The sequence below is a fragment of the Lucilia sericata genome, unplaced genomic scaffold (genome assembly GCF_015586225.1).
Source record: "Lucilia sericata isolate MDLA Ls3-8-SP2 unplaced genomic scaffold, ASM1558622v1 Contig000003F_arrow, whole genome shotgun sequence".
NCBI classification, from domain to species: domain Eukaryota; kingdom Metazoa; phylum Arthropoda; class Insecta; order Diptera; family Calliphoridae; genus Lucilia; species Lucilia sericata.
Window position 1 is genome coordinate 1,961,624 of NW_023994044.1, and position 21,423 is coordinate 1,983,046.

General features: G+C 29.1%; 1 protein-coding gene across 2 annotated transcripts; it reads left to right on the forward strand.

The window, feature by feature from the left end:
- Positions 1 to 1,088: 1,088 nt before the first annotated feature.
- On the forward strand, positions 1,089 to 21,140 carry LOC119599973 (brain tumor protein). 2 transcript variants are annotated; one of them, XM_037949964.1, is made up of 9 exons: positions 1,089 to 1,239; positions 11,699 to 13,121; positions 13,182 to 13,374; positions 13,614 to 14,072; positions 14,228 to 15,533; positions 17,643 to 18,135; positions 18,210 to 18,373; positions 18,448 to 18,680; positions 19,071 to 21,140. In XM_037949964.1, the coding sequence occupies exons 2-9, from the start codon at positions 12,673 to 12,675 to the stop codon at positions 19,173 to 19,175; spliced, it is 3,402 nt and encodes a 1,133-aa protein (XP_037805892.1). In that variant the 5' UTR covers positions 1,089 to 1,239; positions 11,699 to 12,672; the 3' UTR covers positions 19,176 to 21,140. The 2 variants fall into 2 exon arrangements, with proteins under 2 accessions (XP_037805892.1, XP_037805886.1); XM_037949958.1 differs by having other exon boundaries at positions 17,565 to 18,135; positions 19,071 to 19,946.
- The last annotated feature ends 283 nt before the right edge of the window (positions 21,141 to 21,423 follow it).

A 21,423-nucleotide genomic window follows, 5' to 3' on the forward strand; every position in this document is an offset into this window, starting at 1 on the left:
GGGTTGACAATCTTTGGCCGAGTATGACTCGGGTCGTTCCGGAGCGAAGATCCAATTGTCGTGGAAACGTAATAATTTTGATAATATTTGTTTAAATTTGAAAATTTTATAAATATTATTTTTTCGTTTTGACATTTTCCTGTGTTAAATACAGTGCAACTTCGACAGACCGGACATGCGCCAGTCTGGTCATTCTAATAATTAGGACGCTTCTACATTTCGGACAACTTAAAATTTTTACCTCTACAATCCGGAAAAAATTTTTTATCCAAGAAAAAAATTAAATTCCGTGGGTTTCCCCTTTTTAACACGCATGTTTTGTTATTCTTACTTTTATTTACATTTTGCAATATCATTACTTCAGTTTTGGTTCATTCTTCCGCAAGCGTATTTGTCTAATTTCATAGCAAACAATAAACGCAAACATAACACACTAACTTTAACGGAAAAATTTGTTATTTCACAAAGTCTTGATGAAGGGAAAACTATCAGGCATGTTGCCGAAAAATTCCATGTTCCAAATCAACGATTTATGACATTAAAAAAATAAGAAGTGTCTTATCTTCTTCTATTATTTCAAATACCTATAAAATTCGAAATTTTGATCAAAATAAAAATTTGCATTGAGAATTTGTTTAATTGTTTTAAAATATTAAAACAGATATACAATTTACTTTTCTTTTTCACCATTATTAATATATTTTAATAACGTAATATTAATATCAAATATGCTTTTGAAAATTTGGACAGACGGCTTACAGCCGTGATTTTCAGCGTCAGCCGCTGCCGCCGTTAAATATAGTCGGCGCAGGCCTCTGCTAATTTGTAACAGCTGATATTATATTGGAATGATTCAACGCGCATTTAGGCCGGCGCAATTTTCCAGTCTTCATGAAAAAATTGTTGCAATTTTTTTATAACACAGTTGTATTTTTACGTATTTTAATTTGTAAATTTGTTTAAACAATTGAAACTAAATTGTTAAAAACTTTGAAACAGAATATATTTCTTATAAATATATAAATACTATATTTTAAACTAAAAAAAACACACAAAAATATAAATTTTAGAACACGCAAATAATTTCAAGTTGTTACGGCAACACTGACTGGAAGGCTGGGCAACCCTGCTTAGTGTAGAAAAATACTACTGCAGAGACAAAAAATTTTTTCACACTACAGTACTTGATTTGATTTTTGTCTGCCATTAATTTTTGTGAAAAATCTTATAATGGCATAGGTAAGTCAAATAATTATACATATTAGTTAAAATTTAAAAACTTTTTCATGTGAAAGTTGTGAAATTATGAAATTAAGTGTGAAAAATATTGTAAAAATTACATTATAATTAGAAAGAAAAAGAATGAAAAAATTCTGGAGTCTACCACGAGCTCAAGAACCTAGCGGACGAAAAAATGTGTGTGATTGTGTGAAAAAGTTCTTTTTGTGCAGACGTAGAGATCGAAACGAAAGAAAGAAATTAAAAATATCTAAAAGATTTAAAATTAAAAATCTAATTTTGTTATGAAAAGTGTTTAAAAATCATAATTTTCCTATAACTATTTAAATGAAGGGCATGGGAAAGCGTCGTTGCAATGAGAGAAGGTGGAAAAATTTTGTTCAAGGACACAATTGGCCCCAGTAAAGTGTTCAAATGAGTGTGTGTGCCTCTTCTTTTACTTTTCATACATATAAAAGTATTTTTGAGTTTGTGTTGGTTTTATTTTTTTTTGTCTACTCAGAGATTCCATGTTAGAATTTTGTGCTCTTTTGTGTATTCGTCGTGTAAAAACAGAAACGATAATTACGTTCTGTTCTGTTTTCGTACTGGGTGTAAAAGTAGTTATTGGAAAAGGAGACGGACGAGGAAACGTGTGGTCGTCGTAATAGGTGTATGGATGTTCCCCATGGTAAATTAGGGTAAAAATCTGTTTTATATATTATGCACTAGCAGAGAAGCTGTATTTGTTATTGTAGCAATGGTAGTAATTGCTGTAGTTGTGTTCTAACGATGTTGCTATTTTTTCTACCCCAGACTGCAAGTCGCGACTGCATTCATATTTAATAAATATTTTTATAATTTCTATTGTTTATTTCATGTTTATATTGGAATTTGTATGTCGGGAAATTGTATTAAGATAGCAAAGGTAAAGTAAAAACTAAATTCAAGTTAAACTGCAAATGCAGGTACTTAATCAACAACTTACTTTTCAATGACTACTATAAACTGTGCAATACTTAGGAGTCTAGTAATGAATTACAAATAATATTACCACCCTAATCATTAAAGGTTCGTACAACAACTTACTCTTCAATGACTACTACAAACTGTTTGCATTACTGAGGAGTCTAGTAATGGCTTACAAATAATATTACTAACGTAATCATTAAAGGTTCGTACACCTCATACAATGTTCAGTATTAGTAGAGATAACATTTTGAAACTTTCTGTTTTACGTCTTAATTATAGTATAATAAAATGGATCATTACATTTTCGATTATCTCGTTTTTAAAAATCCTTTAATAGGCCAGGAAAATTATTGAAAAAAAATGAGCAAGCTGTGGAATTTTAGATAGCTAAGTGAATGTTGGTACAGGGTTTAGTGTTGGGGTCTTAATTAAGGGGTGGGGTAAAAAGTAACATTTAATCCCATATACCTACGCTTAGCGAAATATTTGGAGTAAAAGTTTATAAAAATAAAATTTTTTACAAGTTTCTCGGTTATTGTAATTCCTATAACAACAATGGTATTCCATATAATAAAGTACTGTCAAAGTTTCTCTCCAGTTGAAATGTCTCCTACAATGAATTGAGTTAGAAAATATTTGGAGTAAAAGTTTATAAAAATACAATTTTTTACAAGTTTCTCGGTTATTGTAATTCCTATAACAACAATGGTATTCCATATAATAAAGTACTGTCAAAGTTTCTCTCCAGTTGAAATGTCTCCTACAATGAATTGAGTTAGAAAAATTATCTGAAATTTTTTATTTATCTGTTATGAATAGGTATAATATCATTATTATCATAATCAACACGTCAGTATTCGTTATTTTAATATAAATTTAAACTAAGGTATACCTATAAAAAGGTGTGATATAAAATAAAGCCAGTTGGCAAAAATATACAAATTTAACAATTTGTGGACAATTTTCAAATTGAAATCTATCCAAATAGTAAGTTTAAGGCTTTTTATTATATGTAATTCTAAAACAATCTCATTAAAAATTATAATTTTAAGTCCAAAAATTGCAGAGGCAAACATTGCAGCCGAGGCAGCAGAAAAACGATAAAAACATTTCATGATCAAGTTAAAAGCTGTAGACAAATTGTTGAAATAAGTGCTGCTGCAAGAAATTGATAGAAAATGCTGTAAAATATAGGTTTAAACCGGAAATTAGCGAGGAAATATAAACAATAACATCTCTCTATGATGCGAGAAATATGTAAAAAAATATGTTTTTGAGGTCTCAAAAGTAGGGAATCTCCTTTAAAAGTGTTATTTCCCATTCATATTTATTTATATCTACAAAAATAATCGACCAAATAAAAATATTAAGGACTTTAGAGCGTTGTCGGAGAAATCTTATTTTGCACGGATATGCACGAGACTCGTCGATGGCAAATGCCGCATAGATAAAATATTCTAAAGTTTATATTTTTTTATTCTTATTTGCTTTAAGTGGAAGTACTTGCCTCCAATGTCACAATGTGTTAAAATGCTAATGAAGTAGTAGTGAAAAGAAATTTTATTATCATTTTAACTCATTACCTTTTAATGTAAGTTTTTCCTGGGATTATTTTCTATTTACAATAATGTGGACAAATTCTTCTTAATATTTTTAACAATTTTGTGTGCAAAAGATAGAAATTAGTTTTTTTTTGTTAAATTTAGAATCAAACCAAAATTAAAGATTTTATGAAATATTTTAAAATTAGGTAAAAAACAATATTTTTTGTTTAATGAAGGTAAAGTTGTTTCATTTCGAAAATGAATTCTTTTCTAATAAAAAAAAACAAATTAGGGATTTGATCCCCATTTTAATCGATGTGAAATTCTAAGTATTTTACGGTAATTTTTATTACAAACAATTCCATTTCTCACTTTATTAGTAAAATAATCATAATATTCCCTTAAATAAAAAAATTATATTAAAATGTATGTCTATTTAAGCCGGCTACCCATCATAATATTCAGTAAAACGACATGTCGAATTTTTCAAATAAAATTAAAAATATTATAGCGTAGATACAAAATGTAATAAAACTGACTGAAAATACTGATTGAAAATTGAAAATCGTATAATTTTTTAAAATTTTTTGAAAAATTTCAAAACGATTGGATTTTTTCATTTTATTTGAGTTTTATTTTTATTTAAACAAAGAAAAAAATGAAAAACAGAAACAAATTTCAAATAAAAACAGAAACAAAATGAAAATTCACGTTTTTTCTTTAAATTTTTTTCAAATTGAAGTTTCATTTTATTTCAAATCTAAATGTAAAAATCAAAGTGTAAAAACAAAATGTATTTTCTATTTGATTTTATTGATAATCATACCAATTTTCATTTTATTTTGTGTATTTGTAGATTTTGTACCCATTGAATTGGGTACTGAACTTACATAAAATCTTAATATGTTATTGCTTTTGGTTAATAATGAAGTTTAGTGATCTCTCAATACTATTTTCACCTCTTTTTATAGAATTTTTTTTTAGAAATTCGTTATATCGAGTACAAAATTTTCTCGTTTATTCGTAATATAAAGTACTTAATGGAAACAATTTGCCCGTTCATTAAATCCCGAATTCGCTAAACTAAGTACACTGGTTTCCCGGTTTAACGAATACTAAGTTTAGCGAATTCGCGATTTAACGAACCGGCAAATTGTTTCTATTGAGTACCTTATATTTTTTAATTATGTACTCGATATAACGAATTTCTAAATTTTTTTTTATAAAAAGTGAAAATAATACAAAAAGAGCACTAAACTTTATTATTATCCAAAAGCCATAAGAAATTGAGATTCAAAATCCTACTGCAACATAATATTTTCTTCCATTAACGTTAAAACACAACATAATTTCGCTATTAGAAGTTGATCCGAGAGAAAAGCCTATTTTCGACCCACCATAATATACAGTGCTGTGCAAAATAATACTTATTTTTATATGTTTAAAATTTTTCGTAACAAATGTTTTTTAACTACCGACGTTAAAAATATTAAGAAAATAACAAATGATATGCAAAAAAAGTCTGTACCTAAAATATAGGAAATTTAATTCTTTATAGAAATTATATTAGCGTGTTAAAAAGTGTTAGTGATCTTTGACCACCAATATTTTGCTAAACGGTCACGATATTTATGGTGACTTTTAAAACCTTATTAATAATGGTAAGGAAAAGCTACATATCGTCCTTTTACGGCATACAGTTTGATGGTGGGTATATGAGATTTGGCACAGTCGAATATGGGACTCTCCCTTGTTACTTTTCATTTATTTTTTATTAATGAATGAGAGTGTGTGCCAATCGGTAACAATTTACTTGAAAATGTAAATTTTTGATAGATATGAGGTGAATAAAATTTTACTAGCTCATAGAGCTATATAAATTTTTGACAAATGAAAAGAATAATTTGAAAATCCAAAAAATAAAATATTTTATTATTTTAGTTTGTAATACATTTGTGATTGTAGAAATTTATTAAAAAAAAATCTATAAAAGTGTTTCTTTTATTAAAATAAATGCAGATTTTCTTGTGAAATTAGTGACAATTGTCAAAATTTAATGTAATCAAAAAAGATTTCGTTTGGCACAGCAAAAGTGATAATATTTCCCACCATAAGAAAATTTTATTTTACAATAGAACTTTGCTGCCGTTTGGCACACGGTCTATGTAGAAAAATTCATAGGTTACAGTATTTAATTTTAATTTGATTTAAAATTAAAATTTCTATAATCATATAACTAATAATTAAAAATAAAAATTAACTTATTAATAATAAATCATGCAAGAATTTTACACATTTTGGTCTTTTAGTAACCGCGACTGTATACTTGTGTCACAAATATTGAATTCTGCATTTTTACAGAAGTTGCGAATATTGGCCGTCTCTGGCTATATACTTAAATAAGTTAACAAGTTATAAAAATTTAAAAATTTGGCCAACGTTAACTTGTGCCGCCACGGCTGTGAAGAGGAAAATGATTTTTGCAAAAATGTTCGTACTAAAATTATATTTGTCGATCTTAATAGTAAATAATTGGAATGAATATGTGTGCAATTAACGATCCAATAAGATATAAAACACAGAAATCGGTTAAAAATTTTTAAAGTTATTAACAGGGAAATTAAAATATGCAAATTAATGTTATTAATGGTGCGCCGTGTAGAGTCTTAAACAAGATTTTCTCAGAATTTTGGCAGCGCATATTTTTTGCACATTTTATTCATAAGAGCATAGTTTTGAATGATTTGATTTTAATATATTTAAGGCATATTCACGTTTTTATGCTTTATTTTATAGTTATTTTTTTTAATTAGTTAAATGGAATCATATTAAACTTTAACAAATTAGTTTCTAAATAGAATATTTAGTCTCTATAATTATTGAAAAAGGTCCATCTTAAAACAATGAGACATTATATTGTTTATTTTTTGTTAAAAATCTTTAAAAGTTTTATTTTTTGAGCATACTTGTTTTAGAGCATCTTTTTGTTTCCCTGGTTATTACAAATGCCTCAGATCCTTTTGTCACAAAACACTTAAATGAGAAATGTTTAAAAAATTTTAATTTTTTAATTTTAAAAAATATTATTTGGAAAATATTCTAATAAAATCAAGAATTTACAATTAACAAATTTGTATTTACTTCAATGTGAGCTTTAATCTTCATTAGATAACGTAAACTGTATTTTTTTAAAACTTCAATTTCAAACATATAAACATTTTGTTAAAATATAATTTTACGATTTTTCGAAAATCCTAATGTTTTTCAAGGATTGAAGAAAATATGTAGGGGAATCAAGTAGTCATGTTATTCAAGGATAGTATGTAGGGGAATCAAATAGTAAAAAAACAATCTCACAAATCGACGGTACCTGAGGTTTTCGCAAAAATAAAACAATTTGTTCGTAACATATTTGAAAATCAGGCTTAATTCTTTACTATTATGCACTTTATAAAAAAACCTTTTCAGAATAAAAAATTGCAGATAATATGAAACATGTATCAGAAGTTTTAGTAAAGCCGAATAATGTGAAGGTCAAACTCAAATTATACAATATTAGGAAATTTTCATGAAAACGTAGTGAAATATTATTTACTTTTCAACCAATTTAAATGATCCCATATTTATGACACCGGAACAATACAAATTAACCCTTAAGCGTAAATATATTTTCATAATTATATAAAATGTATGTATTATATGAACTAAATATCCCATTCTATATTCCAAGAAAACTGTGGGTAATATGAAAAAACTATATTAGATTCGCTTTCGGCACCTTGAAATTCATGAAATCCGGTCAAGTTGGTTTCAAAGGTTTTTTTAACCTTCATTTCGTTGGCCTATGTTACCCAGCAAAAAAGTGTGGAAAAAGATGTAATATTTTCATCAAAACTAATAATCCGAATTGCTTTAAAATCGGGTGAAAAAGCAATGAATTTTACATTAGAATGTCATTGGAGGGATGTTGTTAATTTTTGGCAACTTTGAACTACATCTAATCTTATTTTTAGAACCAGAAAAAAATCCGATATTTGGATGTCAAAAATAAAACACATTCTCTTAATGACACGCTTATGTAAATTTCACTGGTTTTTCACCAAACCTTGATGTACTTCAAATATGTTATTTGTAATGACTTTTCTACATCTCTTTTCTCACTTTTGTCTGGGTTTTCATTTGCAAGGAAATATTCGGTTTATAAAAGTGAAAAATATTTTATCGCATTTTTTGTTGTAATTAAGATGTCGTTTGTAAAGTATGACATCAATTATTTTTTGCTGGGTATTTAAACTTAACTCACATGGTATTTTTTTCTAAGATTTAATATCAATAAATATTATATTTTATGCAATTAAGTTTTAATTATTAATTTTATTTATTTATTCAAATAAACAGATTATCAAATCTAGACCAATCGTTCTTAGTTGACAACACTATAAGGAAATTTTACTCAAGTAGACCAACTTCGTACAAAATGTTTGTGTGATTGTCTTGCGAAGGTTTCACTAATGGAGTCTAGCTGCCACACATACTACATAATACCTATTGGGCCGATTAACTAACTCGAACTTTAAAGACAAGTTCTTATAAATAGTTAGTTGAAAATAGAGAAATAAGTACGGAAAAAATCATTCCTGTTCTGAAAAACATTATGTGTTTTATAATTAAACACGTCGAATTGAGGTTATTGAACATTAAAAATGTATGGAAAAACGAGTCAAATTTGAAGTTTTTTTTGTATAAACAGGATGTGCTTCAAAAAAACACGAATATGTGAACGTAGTAAAATACAAAAAAGCCGTTTCGAGAAAAATGGCTTTGAAAGTTTAATGAAATTTTTTAAATAACTTAAATTAAACCAGATTCATATAGTAGAGCTTAGTGTGTTCCTTATCTATTTTTTGTATTTACGTTTACAACAAAAAATCAATCTCATACCTAAAACTTTAGTATTACGCATTTTTTTTAGCTCTCACTTCAAAAAACCCGAATATTGTAGTAAATGAGCGATAAATATATGTATGTATATATTTAAGCAATTAAGAAATATGTATATTTTTACATACATATGTAAGTTTGTGTATTATACACCTAAGACGGCGTTAATGCAGATAGTCCACACGTCATAGAACAATAGAATTACAAATTTATTTTGTCATGGTTGCATGCATCATACTGTTGGTTTTTGTTTTGTTGACTACAAGATCGGCATAAATGAAAAAAATTCGTTTTGATTAAACATAATTAAATGTTTTATAACATCCGGTAGACCGAAAGTTGTGGGTTCGATTCCCTCCTAAGGCATTGGTTAAAGAGCGCTCAACAGGTCCGATAGAGGCCTAGGTGTATATCTTCGAATTTGATGTATGTATATTAGACCGAATCACTCTGTATGGAAAGCAGAAACGTGGTTTTGTTACCCCACTTAAAATTTACCTTGCTTTGTTTTATAATGATTCCCAAAATATTTTAAGTAGTATAGCGATGGCCGTTCGTGAGCTGGACCAAATTGAAAAAAAGGAATTTTTGAATTATTTTTTTTTTAATTTTAGTTTTGTATGGGGTAGCGTTTGAAAGGTGTTTTTAAGCCGTGTACAATGATGTATTAACGATAACACATATTGTATATTTTTTTTAAGAAAAAAACTGTAAAATTAAAAAAAAAAATAACTAAAAAGGGACTTTTTTGTAACCGGTCCTGGGCCCAAATTATGGCATACGATATCAATCGAAATCTCCATTTAGATTCTATTGAGATTTCGATCGATATCGTATGCCGTAATTTGGGCCCAGCTCACGAACGGCCATCGATAGACTTTGAAGCTAAGTAAATATTGAATTGAACATGAAAAATCCTGTACCCCATAGGATATTTTCTTGAAAACTGACCAGCTCACGAATGGACACCACTAAACCCAAAATATTTTGGGTAACATATTACATAACCGCGAATATTTTGAGGGCGCAACTCAAGCACGATTTTTTTGAGTCCGTCTAATGTATATAAATCCGTTCAAACTAACTACCCAGCAAAAAAGTTAGGAAAAATAATTAGAATTTTCACCACAAATAACATACTTCCAATTTTAGTGAAAAACCTATGAATTTTACATTAGCGTCCCAGCAAAAAATAATTGATGTCATACTTTACAAACTACATCTTAATCACATCTTAAAATGCGATTACATATTTTTCACTTTTATAAACCAAATATTTCCTTACAAATGAAACCCCAGTTAAAAGTGAGGAAAGAGATGTGGAAAAGTCATTACAAATAACATATTTGAAGTACATCAAGATTTGGTGAAAGAGTAGTGAAATTTACATAAGCGTGTCATTAAGAGAATGTGTTTTATTTTTGACATCCAAATATCGGATTTTTACTGCTTCTAAAAATAAGATTAGATGTAGTTCAAAGTTGCCAAAAATGAACAACATCCCTCCAATGACACGCAAATGTAAAATTCATAGGTTTTACACCCGAATTTGAAGCACTTCGGAAGCACTTACTAGTTGTGATGAAAATTCTACATCTTTTTCCACACTTTTTTGCTGGGGTGTCATTGGATGTTGTTCAATTTTGACAACTTTGAACTACATCTAATCTTATTTTTAGAAGCAGTAAAAATTCGATATTTAAATGTTAAAAATAAACCACATTCTTTCAATGACATGTTTATGTAAATTTCATTGTTTTTTCAGCAAAGTTTGATGTATTTCGAATAAGTTATTTGTAGTGACTTTTCTACATATCTTTCCTCACTTTTAACTGGGCTTTCATTTGTAAGGAAATATTTCCCAGCAAAAACTAACCTAAGTCATACTTTACAAACGACATCTTATTCACATCTAAAAATGCGATAACATATTTTTCGCTTTTAGAAACCAAAAATTTCCTCACAAGTAATAACCCAGTTAAAAATGGGGAAATGAAATTTACATAAGCCTGTCATTAAAAGAATGTGGTTTATTTTTAACATCCAATTATCGTATTTTTACTGCTTCTAATAATAAGATTAGATCCAGTTCATAGATGTCAAAAATGAACAACATCCCTCCAATGACACGCTAATGTAAAATTCATAGGTTTTTCACCCGAATTTGAATCACTTCGGGTTACTAGTTGTGGTGAAAATACTACATCTTTTTCCACACTTTTTTTGCTGGGTTGGTTTATAAAAGCGAAAAATATGTAATCACATTTTTGGATGCGATTAAGATGTCGTCTGTAAAGTATGACATCAATTATTTTTGCTGGGTAACTATAGAATAAAGTAGGTGTTAATATATGAAAGACTGACACATATTTTCTAGTACTCAGTCCAAATAACCCGACTGAAAAATAGCAATAACGAGAACGTCATGTAATCAATTATGTACTAGATACATATCGCACGTTAAGTTCAATAGTGTGATAACTTAAAATTTGTTTTAACTATGTTCTACGAACGTCCATCATTATAAATAATATTATCCCTTTGAAAATATCCATTACTTGAAACTTTATTTCTTTAAATATAACACAATGTAAATGACCTGACAAGAACTAAAATTTATAATGTTTGTAATTTATGCCAAAAATTTCACGAAAAATATATACCTCAACTTTCAGAATTATTTGTTGTCTCTAAAATGTTAAGTTTCTGTTAAAAGCAAATTTACTACTATTAATAGTCAAGCGAGTGCATATTTTGAGTTAATTACATATTCAAACATCCAGTAAGATTGATGAGATGGAAATTGATGGGGAAAATTATAACAAAATTTTATGCGAATCGGAATAATGTGAAAATTTATTGGGAAATATATAGCACAACAAGTTTTTTCTGGGTATAAAAAGCCAGTTTTTGAGTTTGTCTTTCACTTGTTATATAATAAAAAATTGTTTTATAAGTAATCATAGCGTTTAATGTGAATTCAAGTAAAAATTTTTAAATGAATTTATATTTAAATTTTGCAGGATGATTAAGAAGCAGACTAATAATTAAAGGGATATAAACAAACGAGGCCAATACAAGGATTCTTTTCATCAAAGACCAAAAAGGAAATAAAATCCAGGGGAAGTGAAAACAATTTTAAAGTACATAACATATATTGTTTAAAAAAGTGAAAACAATCAGCAAATTTTGAAATCTTTTAAAGACACTTTTGCTGTTTGCATCATATTTTTGAAGCTAAAGGCGGTGGCACATTGTTTTTTTGTGAAGCATCAAAATAAATGCAATAATTACATCAACCAATAATTACAAAAGAAAAAAATAAAGAGTTATATCAAAATAAAAACTATAATAATTCACATAACCAACAAATATTGCAAATATTTCGTGATTCTTTTAATAAAAAATACCAAAAAGAAGTTTTAAATAAATCAATAAATTATTAACAATTTACATATAAATTGTTAAAAAAAAAAATAATAATAATCAACCAACTAACCAAAAAGTATAACGAATATTTATTCATTGTAATTTTTCGATTTTAATTGAAAAAACACAAACTTATGAATTGAAATATTGCATAAAACGAAAAACTGCAAAACTAAAGTAAAACTAATATTAATTTCAAAAGTGGCTTTTGGCGGATGATCGGTTCATACATACATCAATACAAATAAAAAAAGACAGGATATTCTCGAAGAAAATACAACAATAAAATCCAAAGACTTGCTTTGAAATTTATTGCATTAGATAATGTTTTATGCCATTTAAACAAAAAAAATATTAAATAATAAAAAATTACGGCCATATAAAAATTAACATTCTATTTAACAAAGAAAAATACTATAAATATCTATTACTTAACTAAATATATCGGGGAGAAAAATTAACCCTTTCAACGTTCCTTATTATACAAATACAAATTATTAAGAATTCCTTCATATATCGTATCTATCACCTTGTGTTTTAATCAAGCACGGTTCAAGAGTTTTTATATATGGCAACTCTCGAGGAATACGCACCTAGTATATTAAATAGCTCCGCCTCCAATTCCTCTTCTACAATAACTACCATTGCCACCACTAATAGCTGCACTTCTGCTACCAACTCTTTTGAATCCTCTTTACCCCCTATTACCAAAGCATTAGAATCCGCTTCTAATTGCAGTGCTTCCACTGTGGATTCAATTGTTGATAAGCTCGTCAATTCATTGGATTTAAGCGATACCCTTCTGGCTAGCAACGTGATTGCAAAGGATTTAAGAAGCGTTTCGTCGCGTTCGTCTTCAGTTGCTGGTAGCCTAACTTTGGGAAGCTTCGGTGGGGGCAATATGTTTAGTGAGGTGTTTGAAAGTAACATTGGAACTGAATTGGAGTCTGGTTCATTAGAAGACTCATCCGGTTCATTGGGAGAAGGCGGTGTTGATAAAAATTGCAAGATCTGCAGGTAAGTCTATCATAAACTTTTTTTTAAATCATAGCACAAACATTGTTTCCTGTTTTGTAGTTCCCGCTTGCAATCGCCTCGTGTACTTTCATGTCTTCATGTCTTCTGTGAATCTTGTCTGTCGAAGTTGTTAAACGACGAATCAGGCAATATTTCTTCATCGTCTTCTATTTCTTCTGTTGCCGGAGAAAATATTTCTACAAGTTCTGCTAAGTCGCATATTGAGTGTCCTACTTGCAAGCAAGTTACTGTGGTAAGTTTGATCATTTTAAATGTTTACATTATTAAAATTTAAGTTTGGAGTATTTTTAAATGATACTGAATAGATAAAGAAAAAACTTACAGGCTAAGAAAAAACTAATAGGCTTACAAATTTGCTACAAAGCAAATCATTATTGTAGCTATAGTTATTATTGCAAGATTGATTTATTTATCTAATATAACTCATATTCGTATATTAAAATGTTATAACTAATATTTTCACTTTTATAGGTTGGTGTCAAGGGTATTCAATCATTGACATGCGATTATATTTTAACCAATATTTTGGACTTGGCAACAATCGAATCGGAACAACTGCATTGCACTTCATGTAAAAGTAAGGAGAATGCTATTTCTCGCTGCAATGATTGTGCCAATTTTTTGTGCAGTGGTTGCGATAATGCCCACAAGTATATGAGATGTTTTGAGAATCATGGAGTTGTTAAACTTGAAGATTTGCAAAAGTCGGCCGATAGTGATAAGCCCTTGGTTATACATAAGCCACTTTATTGTAACGTTCATGTATCGGAGAATCTCAAGTACTATTGTTTTAATTGTCAAATCCCGGTATGCAATGACTGTTTGATTGCTGACCATAAGGGTAGTGAACATCATTATGATATAATTGGATCTGCTGAGAAATCGGTGCGTGGAGATGTTGAAAATTTAATGAAGGAGGCTAAATCAAAGGTAAGAAAAATTCGAACATTTTACATTGTTCGATATCACAACGAAAAAAATCTCAATCAGCCTTTTTCTTTTAAATAAAAATGTTCACATCTTCCTAGGCTAATTAAAGTTTCATTAAAAAAAATTAAATAAGTAATGTTTGCATTTAATTTTAGGTGCAATATTGTGATGATGCTGCTGCTAATTTGTCCAGTGCATTGACTGAACTTCAAACTCAACATGATTCTGCTCGAGATCTCATTCAGGACACTTTTGAAAATTATAAGAAGATTTTGGAGAAATGTCGCGATCAGGCTTTGATTGAACTTGAAAAATTGCATTCAGAAAGGGAGTTGAAAATAATGGATCTAATGCAAAATATTGAAAATACTATGGGTAAAATCGAAAACACTTGCAAGTTTACCAATCGTGTGTTGGAACAAGCTAATGCTACCGAATTTTTGTCCATGAAAAAGTTGATTGCTACTCAATTTATTAACTTGATCAATACTACACCCAAATGCGATATAAATTATTCGTTGACCTTTGATACGAAAGCGGAGAAATTTGAGCAGGTGGCCCAAGAGATGTTCGGCAAGTTTCGCACTGAATCTACTCCTCCATCTCCAAAAGAAAGCACTCCGCCACCAACATTGCCTGGCATGCCACCGAATATGATGAACGGTGGTCGTGTTGGCAATGGAGGCGGCAATGTGGGAATGAATTGCTCTAACAGCTCCCAGGGTCAGTTGACCAGCTCAGTTACTGCTAGCAGTCCGATTTCCTTGCCAACTTCTATGCAAAGTTCATTCGATGGTGATTTATATGCATTGGGAAATGGTTTTATGATGTCAAATGTTCTTACACCAGATTCCCCACCCCAAGGTCAGTCGGGTATGCTTCACCATAATCATCAGCTGCAACATCAAAGTAGCACTTCTTCACATCACAGCGGGGTAAATGGTTTCAATAGCATTGGGTCCATTGGCTCAGGGGCTGGTAATAATCTCAATAATAACATGAATGCTTCTTCCGCTGGCTTAAATGGAGCTTTGGGTGGCTCACAGTTGGGTTCTGGTCTGAACGGTGGACCACTTATGGGCCCCCAGGGATTGAATGCTTTGAACGGTACTGGACCGTCCAATGGTCTTAACTCTCTAGCAAATCCAATGAATAACAGTCTTGCTGCTGGTCTGAATGGTTCTCTCGGCGGAACTGGAGGTGTCGGCGGTGGACCACCAAATGGAGGCTACAACAGTATACTCGAATACAATTTATCTCGTCTTGCCAGTCTTACCGAAAATACTCCTGATACTCTTAACGACGCCCTAGTTGGACCGGCTGCTGTACCTTCCAACCAGTCGATTGTTCCCGCTTCTAATGCCCAAAACCAACATATAACTTTAGCTGACCTTCTCTCTGGTGATCAACGTGCTTTTAATAATCTACAAGCTCTCGCTAAGCTAGGCTTAAATAACAACGGTAAGTTTCATTTTCGACTTTTTCATATTAACCTTGACAACACATTTCAAGAGAATATTTGTTTTTTAACATTGTGTTTTTTTATTTGTATGCATATGTGTGTGTATCGTTTCCATAAAAAATTGCTTTCACAAAAATATGTTTAAATAAGTTAAATTTTGAACCAGATTCCGAAGACCATTTTGTAATACAATACCGATAACAATTGCGATTTTCATTCTTTGTAGTAAGGTACCCATGTAGTATTGAACAAGAAGATTCTAAAATATTTTGTAATAGCTTCACTAAAGCTGAGAGTTCATTCTTAGGAGAACATTCGATTAGTTGCCAATCTTTGGTGGAGAATGACTAAATGACAAATAGAGATAGATTTTTTAAGTTCGATTTATTACAGCTAAGACCTTCATAAAAACTTTAGAGCATAATTGTCTCTCTGTAATTAGTTTTTGTGAAAAGGCAACAATATTCCTAGCTGATAGGAGAGAAAGTTTGTTGTAAAAACTCTTAATATCTGTTGAAATCAATAATGATCTACTAAAGATACGAAATTTATGTATATCAAAAAACTTGTTATATTTTCAAATTATTCATCCGCCACTACTTCTGTTAAACTATTTTTACTATATCTATCTATACTATATCTTTTTTTCATTGCTGATAATTTGAATAAATTTTAATAAAATTCCAATTATCAATAGAACATACATACATATGTAATTGCATACATACGATTTATTATTTTATTTTTTTAGTATACATATGTATATTAGAGTGTCCCGAGTAACAGCATCAATCGATGCGTATTAATGTGCTGAACACGAGGAAAATAAAAATATTTTTTTTTTTTCGATTGGTCCTCAGTTCCCTACCAGCGATTGAAAATCCTGACCTCAGTATAATTTTTGAAAAATAAAATATCTTTTATTTTTTCGAAATGGGACTCAAAAATTCCGTAATTTTCTGTAGATTACGGGATAAAAAATCTTAAATTTTTTTGTGGAGTATGTTCGGTCCACAAAATGATTTATAGTGGGTTGGAGAGGAATATTATTTTCGCTTTTTATCGAAATAAGTGTAAAAATTGTCCTAATTTTTAGCTTATACAGAAAATGTTTAAAAAATATAATTTTTTAGATTTTTTTGAAAATTATTTGCCCCTTATAATACACTAAAAGTCGTTTTGCGGACCAGAAATACACTAACAAAAATTTTAATTATTTTTCCTGCGATAACCTCAAAATTACCTTTTCGAAAATATTATGCTTTTTTTGAACAATTGTACTGATATCAAGATTTTTAATCGCAGGATCTTTTCAAAAAAAATGCTTTTTATTTTTCTCGTATTTAGTACATTAAAACGCATCGTTTGAGAGGTGTTCCTCGAAAAAGTGGTCCACGGTACACTCTAACGCATATGTATAAACAATTTATTATTGTTTGTTTTCTTTGATTATATTTTTTTATTAATTTGTTTGCATTTATTTTATTTTTCTTTTTTTATGCTGTTGTCAACAATTTGTATTATTAATGCTATTAATTTTTGGTTAACTGAAAAAAACATACCAACTCCACTCCACTACCAACCACCACACACTCCAACTCACTGTCATTGATGAAAATTTAAAACAACTAAAACAAAATTCTTCCTTAAACCACGATCCATTATTAATTTTATTATTGTAATATACCTGATGATTACCTGCCAAATTGCCTACCACCAACCACTGTGTTGAGTACGCGATTTTTTGTTTTCTTTAAATGTTCTTTTTTCTAATGAATTAAATATTTTTTGTTGCCACTGGCTAACAATAATACTTCATACAATATACAATTATGTTAAAAACTCAAATTACAAATTACCAAAAAAACTATGAAACTAAACGGAAAACGTACTTATTAAATCGAAAAATATATATAAAATAAAATAAACTGATTGTTTGTTGATGTTGTTGTTGTGCTGATGGCGGCGCGTGTTATTTTTTGTTATAAATATAACTATTGTTATTGTTGTTGTTGGCATATTACAAGTAGATTTTCACACAGACATGACAAGCAATCAGCTTTTATCGAGTGGAGCCTCACCAACTGGAATTGATTGTTTATTATCAGATTACTGCCTACCTACAGCACCATCGCCAAGTCTGCCCACCTTACCACCGATGTGTCCTGGTGGCAATGGTGGTGGCTCAGTTGATGACATGAGCATGACTAGTTTCCATGCACCACCACCCCCGCCGCCCAATACAACCAGCATAATAACCGGTCGCAACAAGGCCACCCCAATGCAAATACGTTGCAAGTTTGGATCGCTGGGTACATCCAAGGGACAGTTTAATTCTCCTCATGGCTTTTGCTTGGGTGTCGACGAAGAAATTATCGTCGCCGACACTAACAATCATCGCATTGAAATTTTCGACAAGTCCGGAAATTTGAAATTCTACTTTGGAGTGCCCGGCAAGGAGGAGGGTCAATTATGGTATCCCCGCAAAGTGGCTGTAATGCATACTAACGGCAAATTTGTGGTTTGCGATCGTGGCAATGAACGTTCTCGTATGCAGATCTTCTCCAAGAGTGGTCACTTTATGCGTAAAATAGCCATCAGGTAAGCTTTTTCTTTGGCGATCAAAACCGGATTGAATATTACTATAACTTTTTAACTTGTTCTGCGCTCAACAGATACATAGATATTGTAGCTGGTTTGGCTGTAACGTCTAAAGGGCATATTGTTGCTGTCGACAGTGTTTCACCCACTGTTTTCGTCATTTCCGAGGATGGCGAGTTGGTACGTTGGTTTGATTGCAGCGACTATATGCGTGAACCCTCGGATATCGCTATTAGAGGTATGGTATCTATACGAAAGCCAAATGCATAAACACACACGCTTACATTTACAATATTAAATTTTGTCTTCCAGACAACGATTTTTACGTATGTGATTTTAAAGGCCACTGTGTAGCTGTCTTCCACGAGGACGGTACTTTCCAGTATCGTATTGGTAATGAAAAAGTTACTTGTTTCCCCAATGGAATTGACATTTCTAATGCTGGTGACATATTGATTGGGGATTCTCATGGCAATCGTTTCCATGTTGCTTGCTATTCGCGTGATGGCATATTGCAATCGGAGTTTGAGTGCCCACATGTCAAGGTAAGTCTTCACTTCTAAATTTAAACAAAAATCCTGTAAACTATAACATTATTATATGTGTATAATTATTTGTTATATATATGAGGATAAGTATAAGTTGAACAAATCCTCTTCAGATTTATCAATCCCTTGGAGTTCTTACATTTTCTTGCCTTTATAGAATTTTTACTGTTCCTCATTTCTGTATTTTTTTTTAAATCAAAGAAAGAATTTATATACTTTTAAAAAGCGTGGTAGAAAAACGGGGAACTAATGTGGAAAAAACATATGGTTGTAGATCTATCCACATTTCAATACGTTTTAATGAAAAAAGTACCATAGATTTTGACATTAATTTTTTACATTTTTATTTACATGTTCCAACTTAATTACAAATTTATTTAAACACAGGTATCGCGTTGCTGCGGTTTAAAGATTACTTCGGAAGGTTATGTTGTTACTTTGGCTAAAAATAACCATCATGTTTTAGTGCTCAACACTCTGTATGTTCAGTGATTGCAAAAAAGAAAAGCACTGAGTGCAAGAAACGATTTGTTACAATGTGGAAAAACTTTAAATATAAACAAATATCATAATCGTCATCAGCAACAACCGCTACAGCAGCAACAGCAAAATTTGATTCAAAAACAACAACAATTACCGCAACCACAATCTCAATCGCAGTCACAGTCGCAACTTCAGTTGAAAACCAAAGTTTTTCCTACAGCCAATAATACGGTTGTTAGTAAAAATCTAAATATATCGTCGTTATCAACTTCGACAGGAGCAGTACCAACAGCAGCAGTATCAGCATCAGCGGTGTCAACAGCAGATTTAGCAGCAATGAATTTCAATTTGCCTTTAATTAGCAAGCAGCTTTATAATGAAAATGGTGATAATATTGAACAAAACAAATTACATTTTATAGATTATGATGAAATTTAAGGCAATAATATTTTGTATTTTCATTATTTTTTATTAATATTATAATTATAAAGTAACAAACAAAACAAAGCAAAAGAAAGAAACAAAAACTATAAACACATAATTATAACAACGCCTCCAAAGATACGACGAAATTTTGAATTTACGCCGCCAAAAGCCAAAAAAATCATATTTTTTTTTAAACACCTCTTCTTACTATTATTATAACTACTACAACAACTATTACTACTTTTATTATAAATTATTATATTCTACATCGTTTTACACTTTACACTTTTTTAAATGTAGTTAAAAATATTAACAACAAACAAACAAACAAAAGGCCGTTTTTATATACAACAATATTATTATAGCTTATATACATATATACATACATATATAGTATATAATTATATGAAGAGATTTTTTTTATTTTAAAATATATTCCTTTTTTTATTATTTTTATTACTTAAAGATTTTACGGTAGAATTTAAAAAAAGTTTTCTTATACAAGATTATTTTATATGAAAATTTACTAATTTAAATTTTATCAAAAAAAATGAAACAGAATATTCGATTAAAAATTAAAAAAGAAAAAAAAAAACACTTTTTGTTTTTCAAAAATAAATCTCAAAAACCAAGCATACAATTTATAAAATATTTTGATCTCTTTGTATTCAAATCGTTTTTATTTGTTTTTTTTTTTTTTAATATATAGTTCATCACTAAATAACAAACTTATTTACAAAAACAAAAATTGTTTCTTTTTTTTAATTATTATTTTTTTGCCTTTAAACAATTAAACTTAACAATACAAAAGAAAAAACAACAAATGTTTTAAAAACGTTGCAATGTAAAGAAAAACAAAAACAAAAAAAAAAAAAACATAATTAAAAACAAAACCTATAAATATTGTTATTTTAATACTTTTTTAATTTTGTTATGTTTTCCTTTTTTATTATATTATTTTAAAGAAAAGTTTTTACTTTTTGTTAGCTCGTAAATGTATTTAATCTGTAAACACATTATATTCCTTTTTAATTGAATCAATTTCCCCATGTTATTTTTTAAATAAGGCTGGTTTTCCAAGACATTATTTTTTATTTACTCACTTGTGTTATTTTTTTTTTATAATAAAAATAAACTTTGTTAACTTTTTTTTAAATAAGTAATTTACTTTTTAAACTATTTACATAAACAAATGTTTTAGTATATTAAATATATAAAAACACAAACAAATTTTTAACTTAAAAAGAAATGAAAAAAAAAAAAACAAAAAACAAATAAGTTTTTAATATTTTACTTTGTTTATTTAATTTAATATTAACTTATGTGTTTCAAATATTTTCTTGTCATTTTTATTGTATTTTTTATTTTATTTTTTTATATTTATTTTTTTTTATTGTAAAGAAGAAATATATAATTTAAAAATAATATTTTTTTATTAACTATTACAAAAGAATTTTTTTTACATGTATACATTAAATTACACCATATACAGTTTTGAACGAACGAAAAAAGAAAATGTCGAAAATACAAAAAAAAAAAGAAAAGAAATATATATACACACATATATATATACATATATAATTAGTTGAAAATTATTTTTATGCGAGGCTGTAGTTTTTAATTTAAAATTAAATTAAAAGAAAAACAAAAAGAAAAAAAACTTATTAAAAAATCTATACCAATCATACCTTTTTTATATTACTATAAGCATTAACAACGATTACAAGAATTACCCAAAAGCAATCCTTTAAGAAAACATATTTATATTTTTAAGTAGTACCAAAATTAATGTTTTTCTCTACAACAACAAAAACAAGTAACAATTTTTTAA